This window comes from Chroicocephalus ridibundus, chromosome 9 (genome assembly GCF_963924245.1).
Source record: "Chroicocephalus ridibundus chromosome 9, bChrRid1.1, whole genome shotgun sequence".
NCBI classification, from domain to species: domain Eukaryota; kingdom Metazoa; phylum Chordata; class Aves; order Charadriiformes; family Laridae; genus Chroicocephalus; species Chroicocephalus ridibundus.
Window position 1 is genome coordinate 5,875,841 of NC_086292.1, and position 18,219 is coordinate 5,894,059.

The 18,219-nt window shown below is 55.4% G+C and overlaps 1 protein-coding gene across 2 annotated transcripts in view; it reads left to right on the plus strand.

Moving 5' to 3' along the window:
- Window positions 1–18,219, plus strand: part of DRP2 (dystrophin related protein 2) — a 25,781-nt gene continuing 7,562 nt past the window's right edge. Inside the window, exons 1-14 of one of the 2 annotated variants that reach the window (XM_063346623.1) lie at window positions 1–131; window positions 377–611; window positions 5,619–5,772; window positions 10,253–10,386; window positions 11,233–11,389; window positions 12,550–12,670; window positions 12,874–13,142; window positions 13,441–13,587; window positions 14,109–14,187; window positions 15,382–15,442; window positions 15,861–15,922; window positions 16,203–16,277; window positions 17,135–17,336; window positions 17,563–17,648. In XM_063346623.1, coding sequence (XP_063202693.1) covers window positions 5,665–5,772; window positions 10,253–10,386; window positions 11,233–11,389; window positions 12,550–12,670; window positions 12,874–13,142; window positions 13,441–13,587; window positions 14,109–14,187; window positions 15,382–15,442; window positions 15,861–15,922; window positions 16,203–16,277; window positions 17,135–17,336; window positions 17,563–17,648 — 1,501 coding nt within the window. In that variant the 5' untranslated portion in view covers window positions 1–131; window positions 377–611; window positions 5,619–5,664. Of the gene's footprint in view, window positions 132–227; window positions 612–5,618; window positions 5,773–10,252; window positions 10,387–11,232; window positions 11,390–12,549; window positions 12,671–12,873; window positions 13,143–13,440; window positions 13,588–14,108; window positions 14,188–15,381; window positions 15,443–15,860; window positions 15,923–16,202; window positions 16,278–17,134; window positions 17,337–17,562; window positions 17,649–18,219 lie in introns of those variants that run through there. The other variant, XM_063346624.1, reaches the window with a different exon arrangement.

Sequence of the window (18,219 nt, forward strand, 5' to 3'; positions counted from 1 at the left end):
GAGGTGAATGTGTCTGGCATTTTCCAGCACACGCATGGCTTTATCTAACCTAAAATGAGAGGCGGTGGGGAGACGTCGGCAAGCAGCGGGAAGCGTGTCTGAGCCCAGCAGCCTGTGTCAGGTCTCCGGAGGTCAGACCACAGCGCCTTTTGTGCCTTTGTATTTCTCATCCCCCACCCCTCCCTTTTCTTTCTCCTTCTCCATGTGTATTTTGTCTCCTCCTCCTCCTGCGCCGTGTGTCTTTCTTTGCATCCACTCTTCTCCCTCCCCTCCTCCGTATCGATCGCCGGCCGAGGAGACCTCCAAAGGGCCGGGCGCTTGGTGGGCTCGTCCTTGTTCCTCCTGTCTTTGCCGAGTCAAGGGTATCTCTCTGCAGGCTGGGAGAGATGCTGTTACTCCTGGTGATGTGATGGCATAGCAACACAGCGGCGCGGGGCGGTGGAGGAGGAGGAGGAGGAGAAGGCAGGGAGCCTGCCGACAGCAGCGCTCAGCCTCAGCATGCATCCCTGTCACAGGGACTCCTTTGCTGATTCACAGAGGCAGCCCCCATCCCCGCTCCCGAAGCCCCGGCGGCCGCTGCCCCCGCGTCTCAGACCCGGTGGACTCAGAAGGTAGGCCGTGACAAAATTTGTTTCCCGCTCCGAATCCTGTAGCTGGGCTGGAAAAGGGGAAAATATGAAGCTCGGGAATGCGCTCTTTGGGCGTGTGTGCATGTGTGTGTATATCCCTTCACAGAAACGCTCTCCGTGTACGTGTGGGTGAGGAAACTCGCCGGGAAGAAAAGGGGGGTGTCGGGGGGGGACACGGTGGGAGCAAGAGAGGTGGCCAACATCGTTTCCACAAGGGAGAGCCTGGGAAGCAGTAAGTGATGTGCATTCCCAAGGCAAACAATAGTAGCCAGCATCCCAATTTCACCAGCTTCGATTCTGTGCACACTGAGGGCTTATTTAGCCTGGCGGTGTTTTTGCCTGAGCCGAAGGACTGCTCTGGGCAGGGCGCATGGTGGCCTTCCAGCATCCTCCTGGGAGGATTAGACAGCAGGGCAAGGCGGGGACCCAAATATTCCTCGAGTAGTAAGCGGGGATCAGACTCCAGTCCCAGCTCAGCCTTTTTCATTCACCACCGTGCCCGGTCCAGCCCTGTTCCTTTATGTGTCTGCCCTCCCCTCCCCCAGCTTCTCCCCTGTCCCTTTCACTTATTCCTCCTCCTCCTCCTCCTCTCTCAAGGCCTTATATTGCCACTGCTGACCTTCCCTTTGCTGCGGGCAGCCCTGACCGGCTGCAGAAGACATGGGACCTCTCCTGCTCCCCGGGGCTTGGCACTCTGCCTCCCTCTCCGTGCCGGGCAGGGCAGCCTGGGCAGCGGTTCACCATGATTTAGTGATGTTTTGCACAAGAGATTATTACCTGTCCCCGATCCAGCCTGTTCCCTTCAGTCTTCCCTCCGGCACGGCGTCGCAGGCGTAGAGCATCCTATTCACGGGGGTCTCAACGCTGAGGTTGCCCGTGTGCGGTGACGGGGGTGTGGAGCAATCACTCCCACTGCGCTGTCTGTGGGAGAAAACAATGTTTGTTTGGGTTGTTTTTAGCGTTGAAAAAAAAAAAAATAATCTCTTGTCAAATCTTTGTCCGTCTGTGTTTTACCTGAGGTCCTTCACACCTCCTGCTTCTCACTGATCTCTCTGGAGGTGTGAGAGTTCTTGCTTGATTATTCTCTTTAATGGCCTTTCTTGCCCGACCACAGCACCCTGCAGCAGTGCACGGTGCGAAGTCCCATCTACGAGGCTCGGTCACGCTGGGAGGGTTTCTGATTTTCTGGCAGGCGTGTGTAGCGCGTGTGCCCGCCATGGCTCCGGTGCCATCTCGCAGCCTCCCCTGCCCCTTCCCCACGCTGAAAGCTGCTTCCTCCGCTGCTGCACGAATGGGCCGGGCAGGGCTCTGGTGACAACAGGCGTGTGCTGGCACTCCGGAAAGGGACAGACGTGCAATTTCAAACTGTCTTGTTTTGCCGCACCGTGCCCGGGAATGCGGGTGCCTGGAGTGGTGGGGTGGGAAGGCGTCAGAGCAGGCGCTGTGGTGCGATGCTGTGTGCAGGTCCTCTTCGTTAACTGAAGAGATTAAGATGAGGACCACCTCTCTCTGGGTTGACATCTGAGAGATCGATCCCACTTGCTAAAATTGGCCAAGATAGTCACCGTGAATGGGGCTGCTCAGGTTGGAGTGGCCATGTGAGACGGGGAAGGGATTAAGTGAACGGGTTCAAACAGAAGCCCTGAGTTCCGGAGACAGATGGTGAATTTCTGATTCTAATACAATTTTGAGAAATATGTTCAAGGCCTCCACTTCAGGCAGGATGCCTACGATAAAAGCGTAAAAGAGGAACTATAAGTCTCATGGAAACAAGACACGCTGACCAGAAAGAATTCAGTCTTAAAAAAAACCCTCATTTTCACAGGTGTATAAAAATGAAACTGGGCTTTTCGAAATTGAGCCAAAATAGCTCCATCCCATTTTCCTTTGCTGTTTCCCTTAGCATAAGAATAAGGTCTCTCTGATACATCTCAAGAAAGGAAAGGAAAAGTGACTTCATGTGGCACATTGGCTGGCTTATAACTGAGGAGGCCAGAGAACCCCGTGCTTTGACTGGGAGTTTATTATAAAGACGAGCTTGTTGGGGGCAAGGCGGAACGTTTGGTGCAGAGAAATAGGTAGGAGTTTGACACTGAGAATGAGAGACAAAGCGTCAAGGAAGCCAGAAGTTAGCACAGCATTACCTTGGCGGTCGCTGTGTGCCGGGTGTGCTCTTCCCGCTGTTGCTGGGGGGTACATAGTGTAGAGGTACAGTGTGGCAAACGGGTGACGTGTTTTTCACAAAGCAGCAACGCTCGTGGCCTGCCTCCAACAGCAGGGAAGGGAAAGCTCGGGTTCTTAGAGGAGAAAGACAAGACAAGGGTTTAAACAGGCTGGTTTCGGGGCTACAGGACACGACCGAGTCTCTGAAGAACTGGATTCGTCTTTTATGGTCGGTGAAACCTTCTTTTGGTCATTAGGCAAGTTATTTCCCCCCACCCTCCCCCCGCTGTCCCTTTTGGGGAGGTTGGAGAATGTTTGCTGTTTCCCCGGCTCCTTTTGTCTGTCAGGTCCATCAGGCAGCAACTTCTCTGTGTCCAGCACAGCGGGGCCGTGTCTTTACAGCTGGGTCCCCCAGGTGCTCAGGTAACTATTTGTAGGACTTGTCTAATCGAAGGAGGACGAGAAGAGACGGGAAGAATTCCTAGGCGAAGTGAGTTTTGGAGAGAGCAGCTTAGAACCCAGCTGGGAGTCTGAAGCGGGGTGTGAAACACATTTAGATTTCCATCTTCCTAAATAAATTCCCACAAGTTATTTTTAAGCAGGGAGAGGAGCTGTCAGCTCTGCGCGGCCGTGTGGTGTGCATGCACCCACACTCACCTGGTTAGCTGGGGACGTCATTGTCCCGGTTTCCTGCTGCACGACTAAATGGTTAAATGCTTCAGCCGGAGTTTTTGTGTTCATGCGCGTGTTCTTTTGCTTGGGAAAATGGAGAGTGAGCCAGCAGAAGAGATGCTGCTGCTTTATTAGGACCTGTGGCACCTATTTATCCATGGAGTTAAAATAACATATTGGTTATGAGCTCAAAGTCTTGAGTGGTCATTTAGGAACGTAACTCATTAGAGGCGAGAGTGCCTCACGTCGCCCACCCTCAGTGAACAAGGCATCTTCTGTGCCACTTGCTCACTACCAGATTTTATGTTACTTCTTAAGGACAGCTGCTTAATTGAAGGACCCTTCATTCTAATTAATGAAGGGGACCTGGTACTTAGGTGGAAGTGCAGCACGAAGCCCAGCTGCAGCTTTGGCATCTGGCTTTTTTGCGCCTTTGGATGACGGGGTTGTAAACGCCCCCTCATGTGGGAGAACATTGATAGTCCTTCCCCCCTTTCCGTGCACACAGGAGCAAGCGAGAACCAGGAGACTGTTGGGGTGATTTTTTTAAAAAGGAGTGTGTTTGGGTGTCTGTTCCTGGCTTGGAAAGAGATGGAGACTAAGGGCTCTAAGAGGGAGTTGTGTTGTTTACGCTTGGTCCCAGTGGGATGAAGACTCCTCTTCCTTCTTTCTCACCAAACCTTGACCTAGCAGGGTCTTGGGAAGTAGGTCTGCCGGCCCTCCATCTCAGGCTTAAACTATTTACTTAGACGTGCAGAAAACAATTTTTGCTGGAACAGGATGTGCTATTGCGCTGTGGAAGGAGTCCCGCTGTCTGCCAGCTTGGGAATGCTCCCTTTGTCAGCATGTACATGGGAGCTGAACTTTGAAATATCCACAAGCCTCCCACCTTTCCCCTTAAAGGACACTGAGCATGCTGAGCTAAAATGTTATTACTTCTCTTGAACTGTAAGTTAGACAACAACAAAGCCATTAACATTTCCAGCAGCGGGGAATGTGTTTGTATTTCCATTCCCCTCCTGGGATAAAGGCTGAGCTGCCTTGCCTCAAAACGTTGCCATATTTTTTCCTTATAGGCCAAGATCCGAAGTGGAAAGTTTCAGCCCGGAAAGAACATTTTGGAGGAAATTAGCAATTCAAAGCATAAGCCTTGTGATCGAGAGACCTCTTGACCTACATGTTGTATTTGCTGCTGTTATATGTGGTAGAGAGCCGGAAATTCAACATCTGACACCGAATTCTAGCTTCCGCGCCACGTCCCTAATTCTGGGGGTTACCTTTAGCGATGCGGGTCAGCTGCAGTGTGAATTCCCTTGATGTTTGGGAGAGTCTGGATCAGGGTTTGTATCAGAAGGATTTTAAATAAATGCAGTGAAACGGCGGTGAGGCAAGGGCTGTTCTTACTTCCTTCATGCTGGCAGAGAGCATGGAGACCCACCACATCCTACATCTGGATACCCACAGGACACGGTCTGCCCGTCTGGGCTTTATTTTCTCATGGCTATCTGTAAAGCCGAGACGATGCTGGCATTGGGATAAATCAGTCTTTTAGCTTGTTCAGGGTCCAAACAACAAAAAAAGTAGCGTTGTGGCCAGAGGTTGCATTGCAGATCTACAGAATAGATAAGGGGCCACTGCTAACTGGCTTTACGGGTCATACAGTTTTAAAACCAGAATAAAAAAAACTCATAAAAAGGTAGCTATAGTGTGAGATGCCATACTGGGGGACTGAGGCTCAAGGGAATTCTCCTTCTGAACAGAAAAGGAAAAAATAATATGTTTGAAAATATTGTTTGTTATGGGGATGTGTCTATTATGTCTAAACAAAAGTGGTCATGACAGTGAGATCCTCTGTCCCCTCTTCCTTTCGAGCCTGGGCATCTCCCGTAGTTCAGAAACCCAACCCTTGTTAAAAATGCAGCATAATCTGCGGGACTCGCTATCACAGGAGACCATTACAGCAAATCGCATAACCAGATGCAAAAAAGAGCTGGACGTTTTGATGAAAAAAGATTGCAATGTTAGTACAAGCGTGTATTTTCTTAAAAATGCATCCTTTTAGTCTTCAGCCTCCGTGAGGGCGGCAGGCTGGGAAGGAGCTCAGCTCCTTGATGGGGTGAAACCTGACCCAGGGACTCTCACGCTGCTTTTCAGGTGCTCGTGCCCAGCGTTGTCTCCATCCCCATGAACATCGGCTCTGATGCAGCCCCTGGTGATGCAGGAATGGCCCTATGTGCTCCCCCGGTGTCCTGAGTGGCACGTCACAGGCCAGGCGCAGCACAGCAGCACTGCCCGCCCGCTGTCTCAGGTAAGAGCTGGGTCCGGCAGCCTTTTTCGCGGCAGCTTTTTGCAATGGTTGCAAACGCCTGTGGAACAAACCGGGACCTCTGTTCCTGGTGGCAGGAAAAGCTGTTATCTCCAGCCCCGCCATCGGCTTGCACTTAATGAGAGCGTTAGCTCTCCTCGAGCGTTTTGGCTGCAAAGTGTTTCCCAAAGTAGAGCAAGAGAGGCAACCTGCAGAGCTGGATTTCGAGCTTCGTTCAAAATAAAGAGCAAGAGGCCACCATTAACAGCTCTTGTGTATTTGCTTGAGTTTACTTTTTTCCAACACAATTGGAAGAACGTCAGCTTTTGCTGAAAATGTCTGGTTTTAACCTTCCTGGTTGCAGAGAAGAGCTTGGAAATAAGCCCCTGGCGAATGCTGCAAGGCAGAGGAGGAGTTTGACCTCTTTCTAGTCTAGTTGTCTTGAAGAACAGAGACAGGGTGCTCACACTGCTGGTCTCCCCCCTCCTTCCCCCAGGGTCTCAGAGCTGGTAGACCAGGCTCCTCACCAAAGCCGGGCAGAGAGGCGAAGGTCTCCGGGACTCCTGGGGAAATGGCAGGGCAGAGTGGAGGGGAACAGAAAGGTGTGCTGGAAACTGTCTGCGAAGCTGCCTGTGCTCTGCACCGAGCTGTCACAAGCTGGTTTAGCACCTTGTCCCAGACAGCACGGCCTGGGAAGCGCTGCCCCGGCTCTGCGAGAGCACGGCTTCCCCTTTGCTGCCTGTGGCTGTTGGCCTCGCGGTACCTCTCGCCTGCCGAGAGACTGATGGACGGTGCCAAGGTTTTCCTTGGGCACTGGCAATGTTGTTCCCAGGATGAACGAGGTCCCTGGCTCTGACTTTTTCACCGTGCTTCAAACATGAAGAGCAAAGGCTGAGCTTGAATCTCCTCCCTGCCTTGGCTTGCCATCAGCCTGGACCGATCCTGACCCAGGGTCTGCAGGAGGAAGGGGGATCCTTCTCTGGAGTGGCTCCAGCATCAAGGATGGGGCTTGTGGATGGGGCAGGTGTTTGATAGCTGAGTCAGGGCTTATTGGCCCCGGGGTGGCTGTTAGGTAGCTGCTGTTGGGCCAGCGCGTGGGTGGTAATGAACAGCCCAGCAGATGAAGCGAGGAGAGAGAGGGATAGAACAATATGAGCAGGTAAATGCCCTCCTGAGCTGCCCTGCCTTGAGCAGTCCAAGCCTCTATGAAGGGGTCGGAGCCCTTTGGGGTTTGCCGGGAAGAGGGGAAGGGAGCTGCGGCAGGATACCCTGTGGGACCCACCAACATTGAGCTTCAAGACGGCACAAAGGGAGGGCACAAACATCCTCAGCTCAGGTCATATCCACCATGGGTATCCCCCAGTCCCTGCCTGAGCCTGGCTTTCTGCTGTGTGGGCATCAGTGTGCTGGGTGCCACGCGCTAGCTGGCTGCTGGCTCCCGCAACACTGAGGACAGCCTGCCTCATTCAAAGGGTCTGCCCTGCCCTCCTTCTCACAGGTGTAGGTGTTGCCACCTAGGAAACAGCCTTCCTCTCTTGTTCTTTCTTGTCCTGAAAGCTCCCGGCACGCTGCAGACATCCCATCCTTAGTTGTGCCCTGGCCCTGCCGAAGCCCCCTCCTCCGGTCTGGGAGCTGGTCCTGCATCTGTTGGCCCTGGGAAGTGGTGGGGAGAGGAGGCTGGACATGCCGACCGTGTCTCTCCTGGAGGGAGAGACAGCAGCAGTCAGATGTTCAGGCAGGGAAGGAGGGGAAGAGAGGGAGAGATACAGGGAGCTTTTCATTCCCTTCCCTGTAGGTGGAGGAGAGCATGGAAACAATGCCGGACGGCAGGATTGTGGGGGGCACGGCCCAGAGCCTTCTGGCAAAAACAAACTATTTGCACCCAGTCCAGGCAGGCAGGAACATCTGTGCTGGCGCCCAGCGCTGGCCTGGAGCACGTCGGGGAAAAAGAGGGCATCTTTGTCTTCTTGGGGGTTAGATCTCAAGGACCTGACTATTCACCTTCTGGGTAGCCAAAGCTTGCTGGGACCATTCCCTGGGTAAATCTCTTCCCTGGAAAACACCCTTGTCTGCCCTGCATGTGCTCCAGCATCTGAGGGCAAGGTCTCCGCTGGTCACCCCATCCCATCCCACCATCACCCTTGCAGATATGGATCCCCAGTGCCTGGACCAATCCCTCTGCGCACGGCCAACTTCCCGCCGGGAACTTTCCCTCACCGGGATACCCTGCAGATCTCTGCCCACTTCGTGCTTTGCGGGCAGCCACGATGGCCCCACAGGGGTTAAGGCAGGTTGGAGGCTGCTGGAATGCCACCGGACAAAGCTGGGATTGACTCTGGCTGCGAGGCACTGCCGCCCCCCTCCAGATTCCTGGGGGGTCAGTGCTCAGGGCGGCCCCGCTCTGCTGAGCACTCGGCGCTTGTCCCCTTCCCTGCCGGGTGCTGCCTGGCGGCACCCGGAGGGATGGGAAGCGATGCCGGCTCCCCCAGCGAAGCTGAGCGGCGGATCTGTGGCTAAGCACAGGTAGATGCGCTTGCCGGAGCCCACGTGAGTGTTCTGTGCCTGAAAATAAAGTCACAGAGGGGGAATGTGGGTCCAGGCTGCAGCTGCTGGGGCTCTGGGGAAGGGATGCTCAGGGGATGCTCGGAGGGCAAGCGCTGCTTTTTCCCCTCTGCTGGCTTCCAGGGGTTTTGTCCCAGGGGAGCAGATGTTCAACACCTGGCCACTGCTTGGCCACTCTCACTGGCTCATCTACTGGGCATAGTTTGTGAGTCGCAGGCTCGGCGGGCTTTTAACTCCTTACACAAGGCTGGGAGGACCGTGTTGTCTGCTGAGCTGTGCTGCAGTTGCACTTGCACCCAGGTAGAGCTGATTCCTTCCTCTGGTATCCCCTGGGATAGAGGGAAGGGCTGGAGCGTTCCCTGGCAGCGCTGTGGGGCTAACCTACTTCAGTGTCACATGCAGAGTATTGATTTTTCTACGTGTGAGCAGCAGTTTTAGCTTGAGCGGTTTGTTATTCATGGCACTAAGATTCCTGTGAACTCTGTGGGTGATGGTTTTCTCTGTTTTCTTGATGCTCCTGGAGTGGCAGGACGGGGAGGCAGAGAACAGCCCGGAGTTCAATGTTTTTAGGTCAAGCAAACTTAGCACCGGTCTCGGCGATCATTTGAATTCTCTCTGAGAGCTGGCATGGAGGGGGTATTGTTTCAGGTGTGTAGCCAAATTCCTTGTCCGGTGGTTTCCTCCTGCCTGTCGTTCTCCTTGGCTTGGCTGGATCTGTCCCCTGGACACCTGCAGGAGCCCCCGCACAGGACAAATCACAAGTATCTGCTCGTTCCCCTGGGAAGAGCTGCCACTTTCCCCCAGAGGCGGCTGCCTTTCTCTGGCAAAGGGGTGCCTGTTGTGTGCGCTGTTTAGAAAGTGCTAATGCAGTTAATTATGGTTGATTAATCACCTGGGGATAATTATCACAAATGAGCTCTAATATCAAAGTAGCATGGGATCGAAATGCTGCTGTTTCCCCAAGAAAGCGCATCGACGTCTCGCTGGTGGAAATGCAACGCGTCCGTGTGTTTTGGACAAGAAACTCTGTTTTTTCGGAGAGGAAATCCCCCCTCCCTCCCTCCCTCAGCCCTATGTGTGTTGCTTCCAGTCCTGCTGGTGCGTGTTGCTGTCGCCAGCAAGCGTAACGATATTTTTTGCTGCCATCATAAGCAGGAGTATGATACGGTGCTAAAGGCTTAGGAGAGGATTCCTTCCTCTATCCACCAAGGATTTGCTGTCCATGGATCAGCACCCGGTTTCTCAGGCTGAGCGGTGCAAAGTGTGCTTCCTTCATGTGGCTGGGTTAGGATTTGCCTCTCGGAGCATCCTTCCCACCGCCGCTTGCTCTGGAGAGGTGCGGAGGAGAAGCAGCGCCTGTGGAGGAGAAGTGGCACCCCCGATTTGCTGTGCAGGCAGCGAATACCCTTGTGCTTCTGTAGAGGAGCAGGTGGCGGCTCCCAGTACTGCGGATGGTGTAAAGGAGGTTAGCAGGGTCCCTTGGTCCCTTGGAACAACAGGTCCCAGGGTTCGCATCGCCTCTTCTCAAAGCACGGCAGCCCTGTACGGCGTGGAAAAAAAAATCGCTGTTAGCTCTGCAGGGACTGTGGCACACAAGAGCCAGCTCTGATTTAATACCTAGCAGTGAGATAAGTTCATTGCTGGGTAACTGAGGAGCACAGGGATCCTGCAGAACAGATGTGCAGTGAAGCCCTTCCTTCAGCCTTTGCTGTTTGTGCTGCTGGAGCTGACGCTGCCTCCTTCCTCCAGGCACGGCCACGAGCTTCCCTGGAGCTAACAGACCCCTCCGGGAGCAGGGCAGCCCCCTTGCGAGTTGAAAAGCCAGGCAGGGCCAGGGCAGAGCCGGGTAGGTGGCCCCAGGCAAGTGCCGTAAGCACCGGGCAGCGATGTCTGGATGCAGCGTGGTTCTGTTTCTGCCCAGGTCGAAGCCTCGCAGGATGGTGCAGGACCTCTGTGTGTAAACCCCCGGGCTCCGAGCGGTGCCGCCGGGCCCCAAGCCCATCTGGAGATGAATCTTTGCTGGAATGAGATCAAAAAGAAATCCCACAGCCTTCGGTAAGAGTCCCCGCCTGGAGCAAGCTCCGGGGTTGGCCAGGCCTTCCAGCCTTGCCTACTGCATGTGCCTGTCAGGAGGTTTTTGGACTCATTTGCTTGATGAGCCACATGAATTCACGGTGACCTTGGCTTGGTTTCCCCCCTTATCCACAGACCTCTAAGTCTTTCTCCCTGCGCTGAAAAGCATCCCCTCCATTTCCACCCATTCCATCCTCCTCTCCCTCCCTTCCTTCCTTCCCTCTTTCTCAGCTTTCTGCTGCTTTCTCCACCCTCTGCTGTCTCTGCAGCTTGTCTCCTTTTTGCCCCGCGGCTTTGCCGCCACCTCCTCTGTGCTTGTCCCTTTGCTGGGAGCCCTCTCCACCATGCGGGGGGTGGGGTGGGGGAAACATGCCTTCCAGACCCTCAGAGGTTGCAGCTCCACAGCCAGCATGACGGAGAGCTTAACTGGGGCGTGTTAATTGTCTCTTGCCTTACTGCAAGGCTCCTGGAAGCTGCCCAGTCATGTAAATGCCGTGCCAAGCACAGCATTTACAGCCAAGCACAGAGCACAGCCCCGACCCACGGGCGAACGCAGAGTGACTCTGTCTTCTGCTCCGGGGTGATGAAGAGACTCAGAGTTCCTCCTCCCCGAGTCCTCCGTGCTTCACCCCACCTGGTGGTGCAGCATCTGTGCTGGCTGAGGGTCACGCACAGCCCATGCCGGGATGTGCTGCCGGTCACTGGTGGGGTCCTGCGTCTGCCCGGGGGTCACCAGCCCAGCCGTGGTGCTCTGCCTCCCCTCCCCGGGGAACCTGCTCCTCTCCTGTCCGTCTGACCCCCGTCCTGCTGTCCTCGCTCTCCTGCCAGGGCTCGGCTGGAGGCTTTTTCCGACCACAGCGGGAAGCTGCAGGTGCCTCTCCAGGAGATCATAGACTGGCTCGGGCAGAAGGATGAGGAGCTCTCGGCACAGCTGCCCCTGCGGGGCGACGTCCTCCTGGTGCAGCAGGAAAAGGAGACGCACGCGGTACGTTCCCTCGTGCCTCCCCTGCCGCCGCTCACTGCGAAGAGGAGCTGCAGGTGGCAGCCCTGCCTGGGACCCCCGCCTCGCGTCACTGCCCCTGCCCACAGCCCACGAGCTCACCTGTCCTTGCCCGTCTCCATCTCTGCTCCCCGTGGCAAGGCAGAGCCCCAGTCCCGTAGCAAACACCCATGGCACGCGACAGGTGGAGCCCATCTGGTTTTAGACAATAAATGTGCGTTACAGCCTGCAGGTGCTGCAGCTGGTAGTGGGCCCCATCACTTCTCTCCTGGTTTCCTCCTCATGTCCTACCTCTGCAGCAGAGGGAATTGCCTCTCGTGGGCCTCTGCTTTGGGGATCCTGGGGCCTGAGGAGGTTGGTTGGTCTAGAGACGACCCGGTGGTCAGGACATGAGTGATTCCTCCCATAGCACATCAGCATCATGTCTGAAATTGGGATAAACCCAGACAGATCAGAGTTTCCGGCTTCCCCGATCAGACCATTTCCTTTTCGCTGCCGGTGGCTGTTGGGCTTTAGTTGTTTTTACCTGGAAAACAAAACTAAACTGTTGCTTACTGCTGCCATCCCTCCTCCTTGCTGGAGCTAGCCCCTTCCCCGGCGCACAAACAGCCGATTCAGCATATAGCACCACTGAGGAGCTGCAGTTGGAGGGGAGGAGAGGACATCCTAAACCAGCCTGCCTCCAAAGCCTGCCCTGGCAGATGTCCTGCTTTGGGGCATCCTGCTGTGCCCCTCCTTGCTCCTCCAGCAGCTGGACCTGTTGCTGAACAGCTGCTGGAAGGACCGTTTGCATGACCGTGCTCTCACCGCGTGAGTGAGGGGCGTCTCCAAGCAGGGCCTGTGAGAGCATCACCAATAAAGCAGTTCCTCTTGGGCAGCCCTGGCTCAACACACCCCTCTGGGCTCGCTGTTCCGCCTCCCCCCCCCAGCAAAGCCGCAGTCCACACCTCTGCAAGAACCACCTTCTTGCAGATGGTCATTCCATCCCCAAATCGCAAAAATATTTCTCTGTTAACTTCTCTCTGTGTCTGCAGTGATTTTGGGGCCCTGGAGTGAATAAATCACTGCAGCCCTCGGGGAGGGAGCAGCAGGGGCACTATTCTCCAGCTCAGCCCGCTGTCTCATCTCTGTGCTCTGCTCTCCAGGCTTTCATGGAAGAAGTAAAGTCTCGGGGACCATACATTTACTCTGTCCTGGAGTCAGCACAGGCTTTCCTTTCCCAGCATCCGTTTGAGGAATTAGAAGAACCAACTTCAGAAAGCAAAGGTCTGTGGAGCTCCCCCTTCCTTGTTCTCCCATAGCACAGCTCCTCCTCGGGATATTGTCACTTGTTTTCCCTCCCTCTTTCCAGTTTTCCCTAGATTTTTTTACCTCCCTCTTCCCTGCCCTTCCTCCATCTCTTGCCCGCTCTCCTCTGGGCTGGGCTCTCATTTTTTACTCTCCGATCCCCTTCTACTTTGCCTTCACAGATGTCTCTCCCCGGCACCGCATCCAAAACATCAGCCGCTTTGTCTGGAAGCAGGCGAACGTGGCCAGTGAGCTGTGGGAGAAGCTCACGGCCCGGTGCGTGGACCAGCACCGTCACATCGAACGGACCCTGGAGCAGCTGCTAGAGATTAAAGGGGCCATGGAAGAGCTCAGCACGACCCTGGACCAGGCTGAAAGCGTGCGTGAAACCTGGGAACCCATTGGGGACCTCTTCATTGACTCCTTGCCAGAGCACATCCAGTCGACCAAGGTACTCATGGCTCTGAGAAGGCTCCAGCCTTGGCCCCAGAGGGTGGCATTGATGAGCCATTGTCCATGTCCCGCTTCTCAGGAGATTTGAGTGATCTCCAGCCTGGCTGGCTTGTTTTGAGGTTGTTTTTTTTCCCCCAACTAAGGTACCCTGTGGGAGGGTTAGTCAGCAGCATCTTGCCAGGCACTAGCCCACACTAGGTTGTAGGAGAGGAATCAGGTCCAAGTCCCGACCACTCACCTGCTTCTTTTCCTTCTTCTGCTGCCCTGTGACTGTTCCCCTGGGCACGGGACTCCAGCTGTTCAAAGAGGAGCTCTCCCCCATGAAGGATGGGGTGAAAGTGGTCAATGATCTTGCGCACCAGCTTGCCATCTCAGATGTCCACCTGTCCATGGAGAACTCCCGTACCCTGGAGCAGATCAACACGCGCTGGAAGCAGCTGCAGGTGGGAAGGAGTCAGGACCAAGCACTGCAAATAAACCCCAGGTGGGAGGATGCCGGGGAAGAGCTGTCGCTGCTGAGCTTCAAGGATGATAAAGGAAGGCTTGGCATAGGAGGGATGGTATAGCTGGTGTTGCTGGAGGAGGAGACCATCAGTTCAGTGTGAGGAAAGTGGCTGGTAAATTTGTAGAGGTCCTGAGCAGGAAAAGGCAATGGGAGAAACAAAGGATGCTGTCTGAGGAGAATCAGGATCTGATGGGGGGGTCAGTACCAGCTGTGTCTGCTTTGATATCCGTGAAAATAGGGATACAGGTGAGCTGGAGATGTGGCCTGTGTGTCCTCAGCCTGTTGGAGGAGGTGTAGAGGGCTGAGCGGGCTGGGGAGTGCAAATACCAAGGCAGGCGAGGAAGGAAGAGGACCTGCATGCTGGGGCACGTCTGAGTCCATCCGCAAGCCTTCCTGAATGGGGCTTCAATCTGAAATGCCTGATGGGCTGTTGTTGAATTTTTCTGTCCCATTCTCCAGGCCTCCATAAACGAACGCCTGAAGCAGCTCCAAGATGCCCACCGGGACTTCGGACCAGGCTCCCAGCACTTCCTCTCCTGTACGTGAGCGGGTCCTCCTGGTTTCCCGACATGAGGCTGCCTCTGCAGAGGGGCTCAGCGTGGGCTGTGGCACAGGAGGGTGGGGTGCAGAGTCCTGTTGCTGACCCCAGAGCCTCCAGAGCCACGCACGCAGCTAGAAATGGGCCCAGGCCAGCGCCTGGTGCACAGGACCCAGAGCAGGAGGCATCTCCCAAAGTTAGCATTGCGCTACCATACCTTGTGGGACCAAGGGTGAGGTTCTCCTTCGGAGCGCGGAGCTGTGACACTCGCAGCAGCAGCTCCCAGGTGATACTGGGACAGTGCCAGCCTGCAACTGGGTGGGCAAGGCGACAGATGGCAGAAGAAGGCAGTCCCCCATATCCCGTGTTAGTCATTCGGAGGCCAAAAATGTGCCCGTTAAGGAGGTTTTCATTCACATGGCGAGGCAGAGGGATGCTGTTCCTACAGAGCTGAGCTGCTGCTGGCTATCAGACCTGCAAAGCATGGGTGACAAGTTGTGCTCCAGAGTCTGAGGTCCACCATTGGGGATGCCGAGCCCTGTAGGGTCTCCAAGATGTCAGTGGGGTTTGTTGGCCTCTGTTTCTCTCCAGACCACATCCTCCTATTTGAAAGGAAGAATGACTTTTTCCAGTTGCTGGAATTGATAAGCTGCCTGTGACAAGGGAAAATAGCTGAGGGTCATAAAAGGACTCTCGTCCTCTAGATAACAAACGTAGGGTGGCAGGCAACTGGTATGGGATGTGTCCTTGTCTTCCCAAGATACGGCAACTGACACACAGAGCATGAGTAATGGCAACAGCAGATGCTGTGGGTACCCAAGCCTGGCCATAACAGACAGTGCTCTGCGTGTGTCCGAATCCCAGCAGCTATGAGCCCTGCCCACTGGTGACCACAGCGCTGCCTTGGGCATCGTCAAAAGCATCAGGAAGTGTCTCTTCCCGAGCTCTGAGCTCAGCCAGATTCAGAGGCCCTGTCTCAAGAGAGGCATGACGCCTCTGACAAGACTAGCAGTCTTGTGCCTCTCCTATAGGCAGCATCCACTTGCCCACTCCAACTCCCCCCAGGTGGTGATTTGGCCTCTTCAGAGGCCCCCACCTGCTGGCACAGTCCTGCTGGGCTCCCAGCAGAAACAGCATCAACCTACAGGAGCGGTTTTTTTGGTGTTGATCCGACACATGTTTCTCTCCTTGCAGCCTCTGTCCAGGTCCCCTGGGAGCGAGCCATTTCCCCCAACAAAGTGCCGTACTACATCAAGTGAGTGCGCTCCCACCCACAGCCCCTGGTCTCCTCTAGCCCAGAACCGGTCCCCCATTCTGGAACAGGAATTAAGGACCCATTAGGAGTGGGGGGCAGTGAGCAGACCGGTCTGAGCACTGACCTCCAGCAAAGCGTGTTGCCCCCAAGAGCCAGGCTTTCCCTGCCTGCCGAGGTGTCCCAGATGGGAGCGGGGGGGCCGCTGGCTGGAAGGAAGTGGGGCTGGCAGCAAGTGGGGCATCCTCCCATGGGCATCCTCCGTGCTGCTGTGGCTGGGGAGTGTGCTCACTGGGGTGCAGCAGCATCTGCAGGCACTGGGGGACTCACTCCCAGGGCCGGTCAGGTCCTTTTTGTCATCTCTCATGGCAGCTGCATAGTTTCCAGCTTGACTCTTGGCTTCCCTCTCTTTTCCTTTCAGCCACCAGGCCCAGACCACATGCTGGGACCACCCGAAGATGACGGAGTTGTACCAGACACTGGGTAAGGAGGCTGCCACAAAACCATTCCAGTAGCATCTGCCTTTTCGCAGCGTGGGGTGCTACGGGATATCCCCCCAGCCCATCTGCTCCCCTCTGTGGCACGGGGGTCCCCAAAGCAACGGAGTGTGACTCCCCCCCGCCAGGCTCTGTCCCTCCTCCTCCCACACTCACTCTGCTTCTGCTGGTGGGGCTGGTGTCTGGGAATGGCAACTGCTGCTTCCCGCCCTGGAGATAAGGATGTCGAGCAGCGGTTTTATTCTTCTTTTCCTCTGTTATTGCAGCGGATTTGAACAACATCAAGTTCTCAGCGTATCGGACGGCTATGAAACTACGACGGGTGCAAAAAGCCCTGCGACGTGAGTGCGGGAAGAATTTCCCCCCTGCTGGGTCTCCCTCCGATAAAGGCATTAAACTGACACAAGCTTTTATCAGCGCATGAAAGGCAGGAGCCCACCAGGGGACAGGTAGCTGAGGCGAGAAGCGCTAGGAAAATGAGCCTGTGGCTGGAAAGCTGAGCAAATCCAGAGGCGAGGTGTCTGTGTCAGCGCCTTTCTTTGCAGGCTTAGGGTGGGAATGCCTCAAGGGCAGGTGTTAGTCAAAGGGATTTGAGAACAAAGTGGTCCAGCTCAGAGTTACAAAGCTGTGGGATCAGGCAGGGGCTCAGTCTGGATCTCCAAGGGAGCCCGGAGAAGCTGTGGATGTAACCGAGAGCAGAAACAAGGCTCTCTGCAGGGGCGGAGGGGGCTCTGCTGCTTAAAGGGGAGGAAGGGAGACAATAAACCTGACTTCTGCACTGTTGGTAAAACTCTGTTGGTAAAAATGAGGATTAATAGCCAGGTGAATATGATGCGATAGGAGTTCAACACACTGTGTGGCTCACCGAGAGGCAGCTGCTCCTCGGAAACTGCTGAGGGGTTTCCAGGGGAATCGGTGAGCAGGCGGACGGGAATCTGATAGATGCGGCATCCTCAGCTGCCGGAGAGCTTTTGGTAAGGCCTCTCGCCTAAGGCTCTGTCAAAACTAAACAGGGGCAGAATGAAGGAAAAACCCCTCCTGAATTAATTGTTCTGGACAATTCTGGGAGCTGCACCCGTTCTGCCACCACAGCGGGGCTGAGACCGCCCCAGGTCAGGGCAGGGCTGCGTCTCCCTCCTCTTGGCTCTCAGCTCTCCCGTTTTCCTCTCTGATCCCTCCGCCCGTGCTTTCTGCGCAGTGGACATGGTGACCCTGGCCACCGCCTTGGAAATCTTCAACGAGCACGACCTGCAGCCCAGCGACCGGGCGATGGACGTGGTGGAGGTCATCCACTGCCTGACCGCCCTCTACGAGCGGCTGGAGGAGGAGCGGGGCATCCTGGTGAACGTGCCGCTCTGCGTGGACATGAGCCTCAACTGGCTGCTGAACGTCTTCGACAGGTACCGCTCCCTCGGCGGGAGCTGTGGGGCTGCCGTGCTCGGAAGGACACATTCCGTGCTGCTCTTCCAGCCGGCGCTGCTGCAAAACGGCCCTGGCTGGGAGCGAGTGGGGGGGCGCCTGGCATGGGCTTGCCTTGCTGACACCCCCCCTCCCCATCCCCGACCAACCTGCATAAAAAAACCCCTCCAAAGCATTTGCAAACCTGCGCAATATCTCGCCTTGCAGCGGCCGCAGCGGGAAGATGAGGGCTCTCTCCTTCAAGACGGGCATCGCGTGTCTGTGCGGGACAGAAGTCAAGGAGAAGTTTCAGTGTGAGTCCCCCGTCTCCCTCCCCCAGGACCCGGTGTGGAGTAACCTGGGGAAAGTGGGAGTGCTTTTGTTTCCCGGCATGGCCCTTCTTTGCCCAGAAAAAGCAGAGAAACTGCTTTCCTGCAGTGACTAATCTGCTTGCATTGCCACCTCTCCCTCCCTCCCCGAGCCTACGCCGCCTAAATTAGGAGGCGTTTCTGCAGACTGACTGGTGCTGCGCTGATCTCGCTTGCGTGGCACTAGAAGGAAGAGCGCAGAGAAGGCAAACAGGCAACAGTTATCAGTGCTTCCCAGAAGGAAAAAACCTGGGAGCGCATGGCTGGGAAGTAGGTTTCGGACAAGTTAAAGGAAGTCCCTTTCCTCACTGCGTTTTAACCATGGTGCTCTCTGGCACGGGATGCTGCGGGGGGGTTAGCATAGGAAGCACCAAGGGATTAAATAAAGAGGTTGGGCAGATTCATAGCAGACAGGCCAGCTGTGGCTGTTAAAGAAGTGATGTTTTTAACCTCTGTCTCAAGAAGACTCTAAACTCCTGGTCATTGGGAGCTGGAAGGATATTTTAAGGCTATTTAA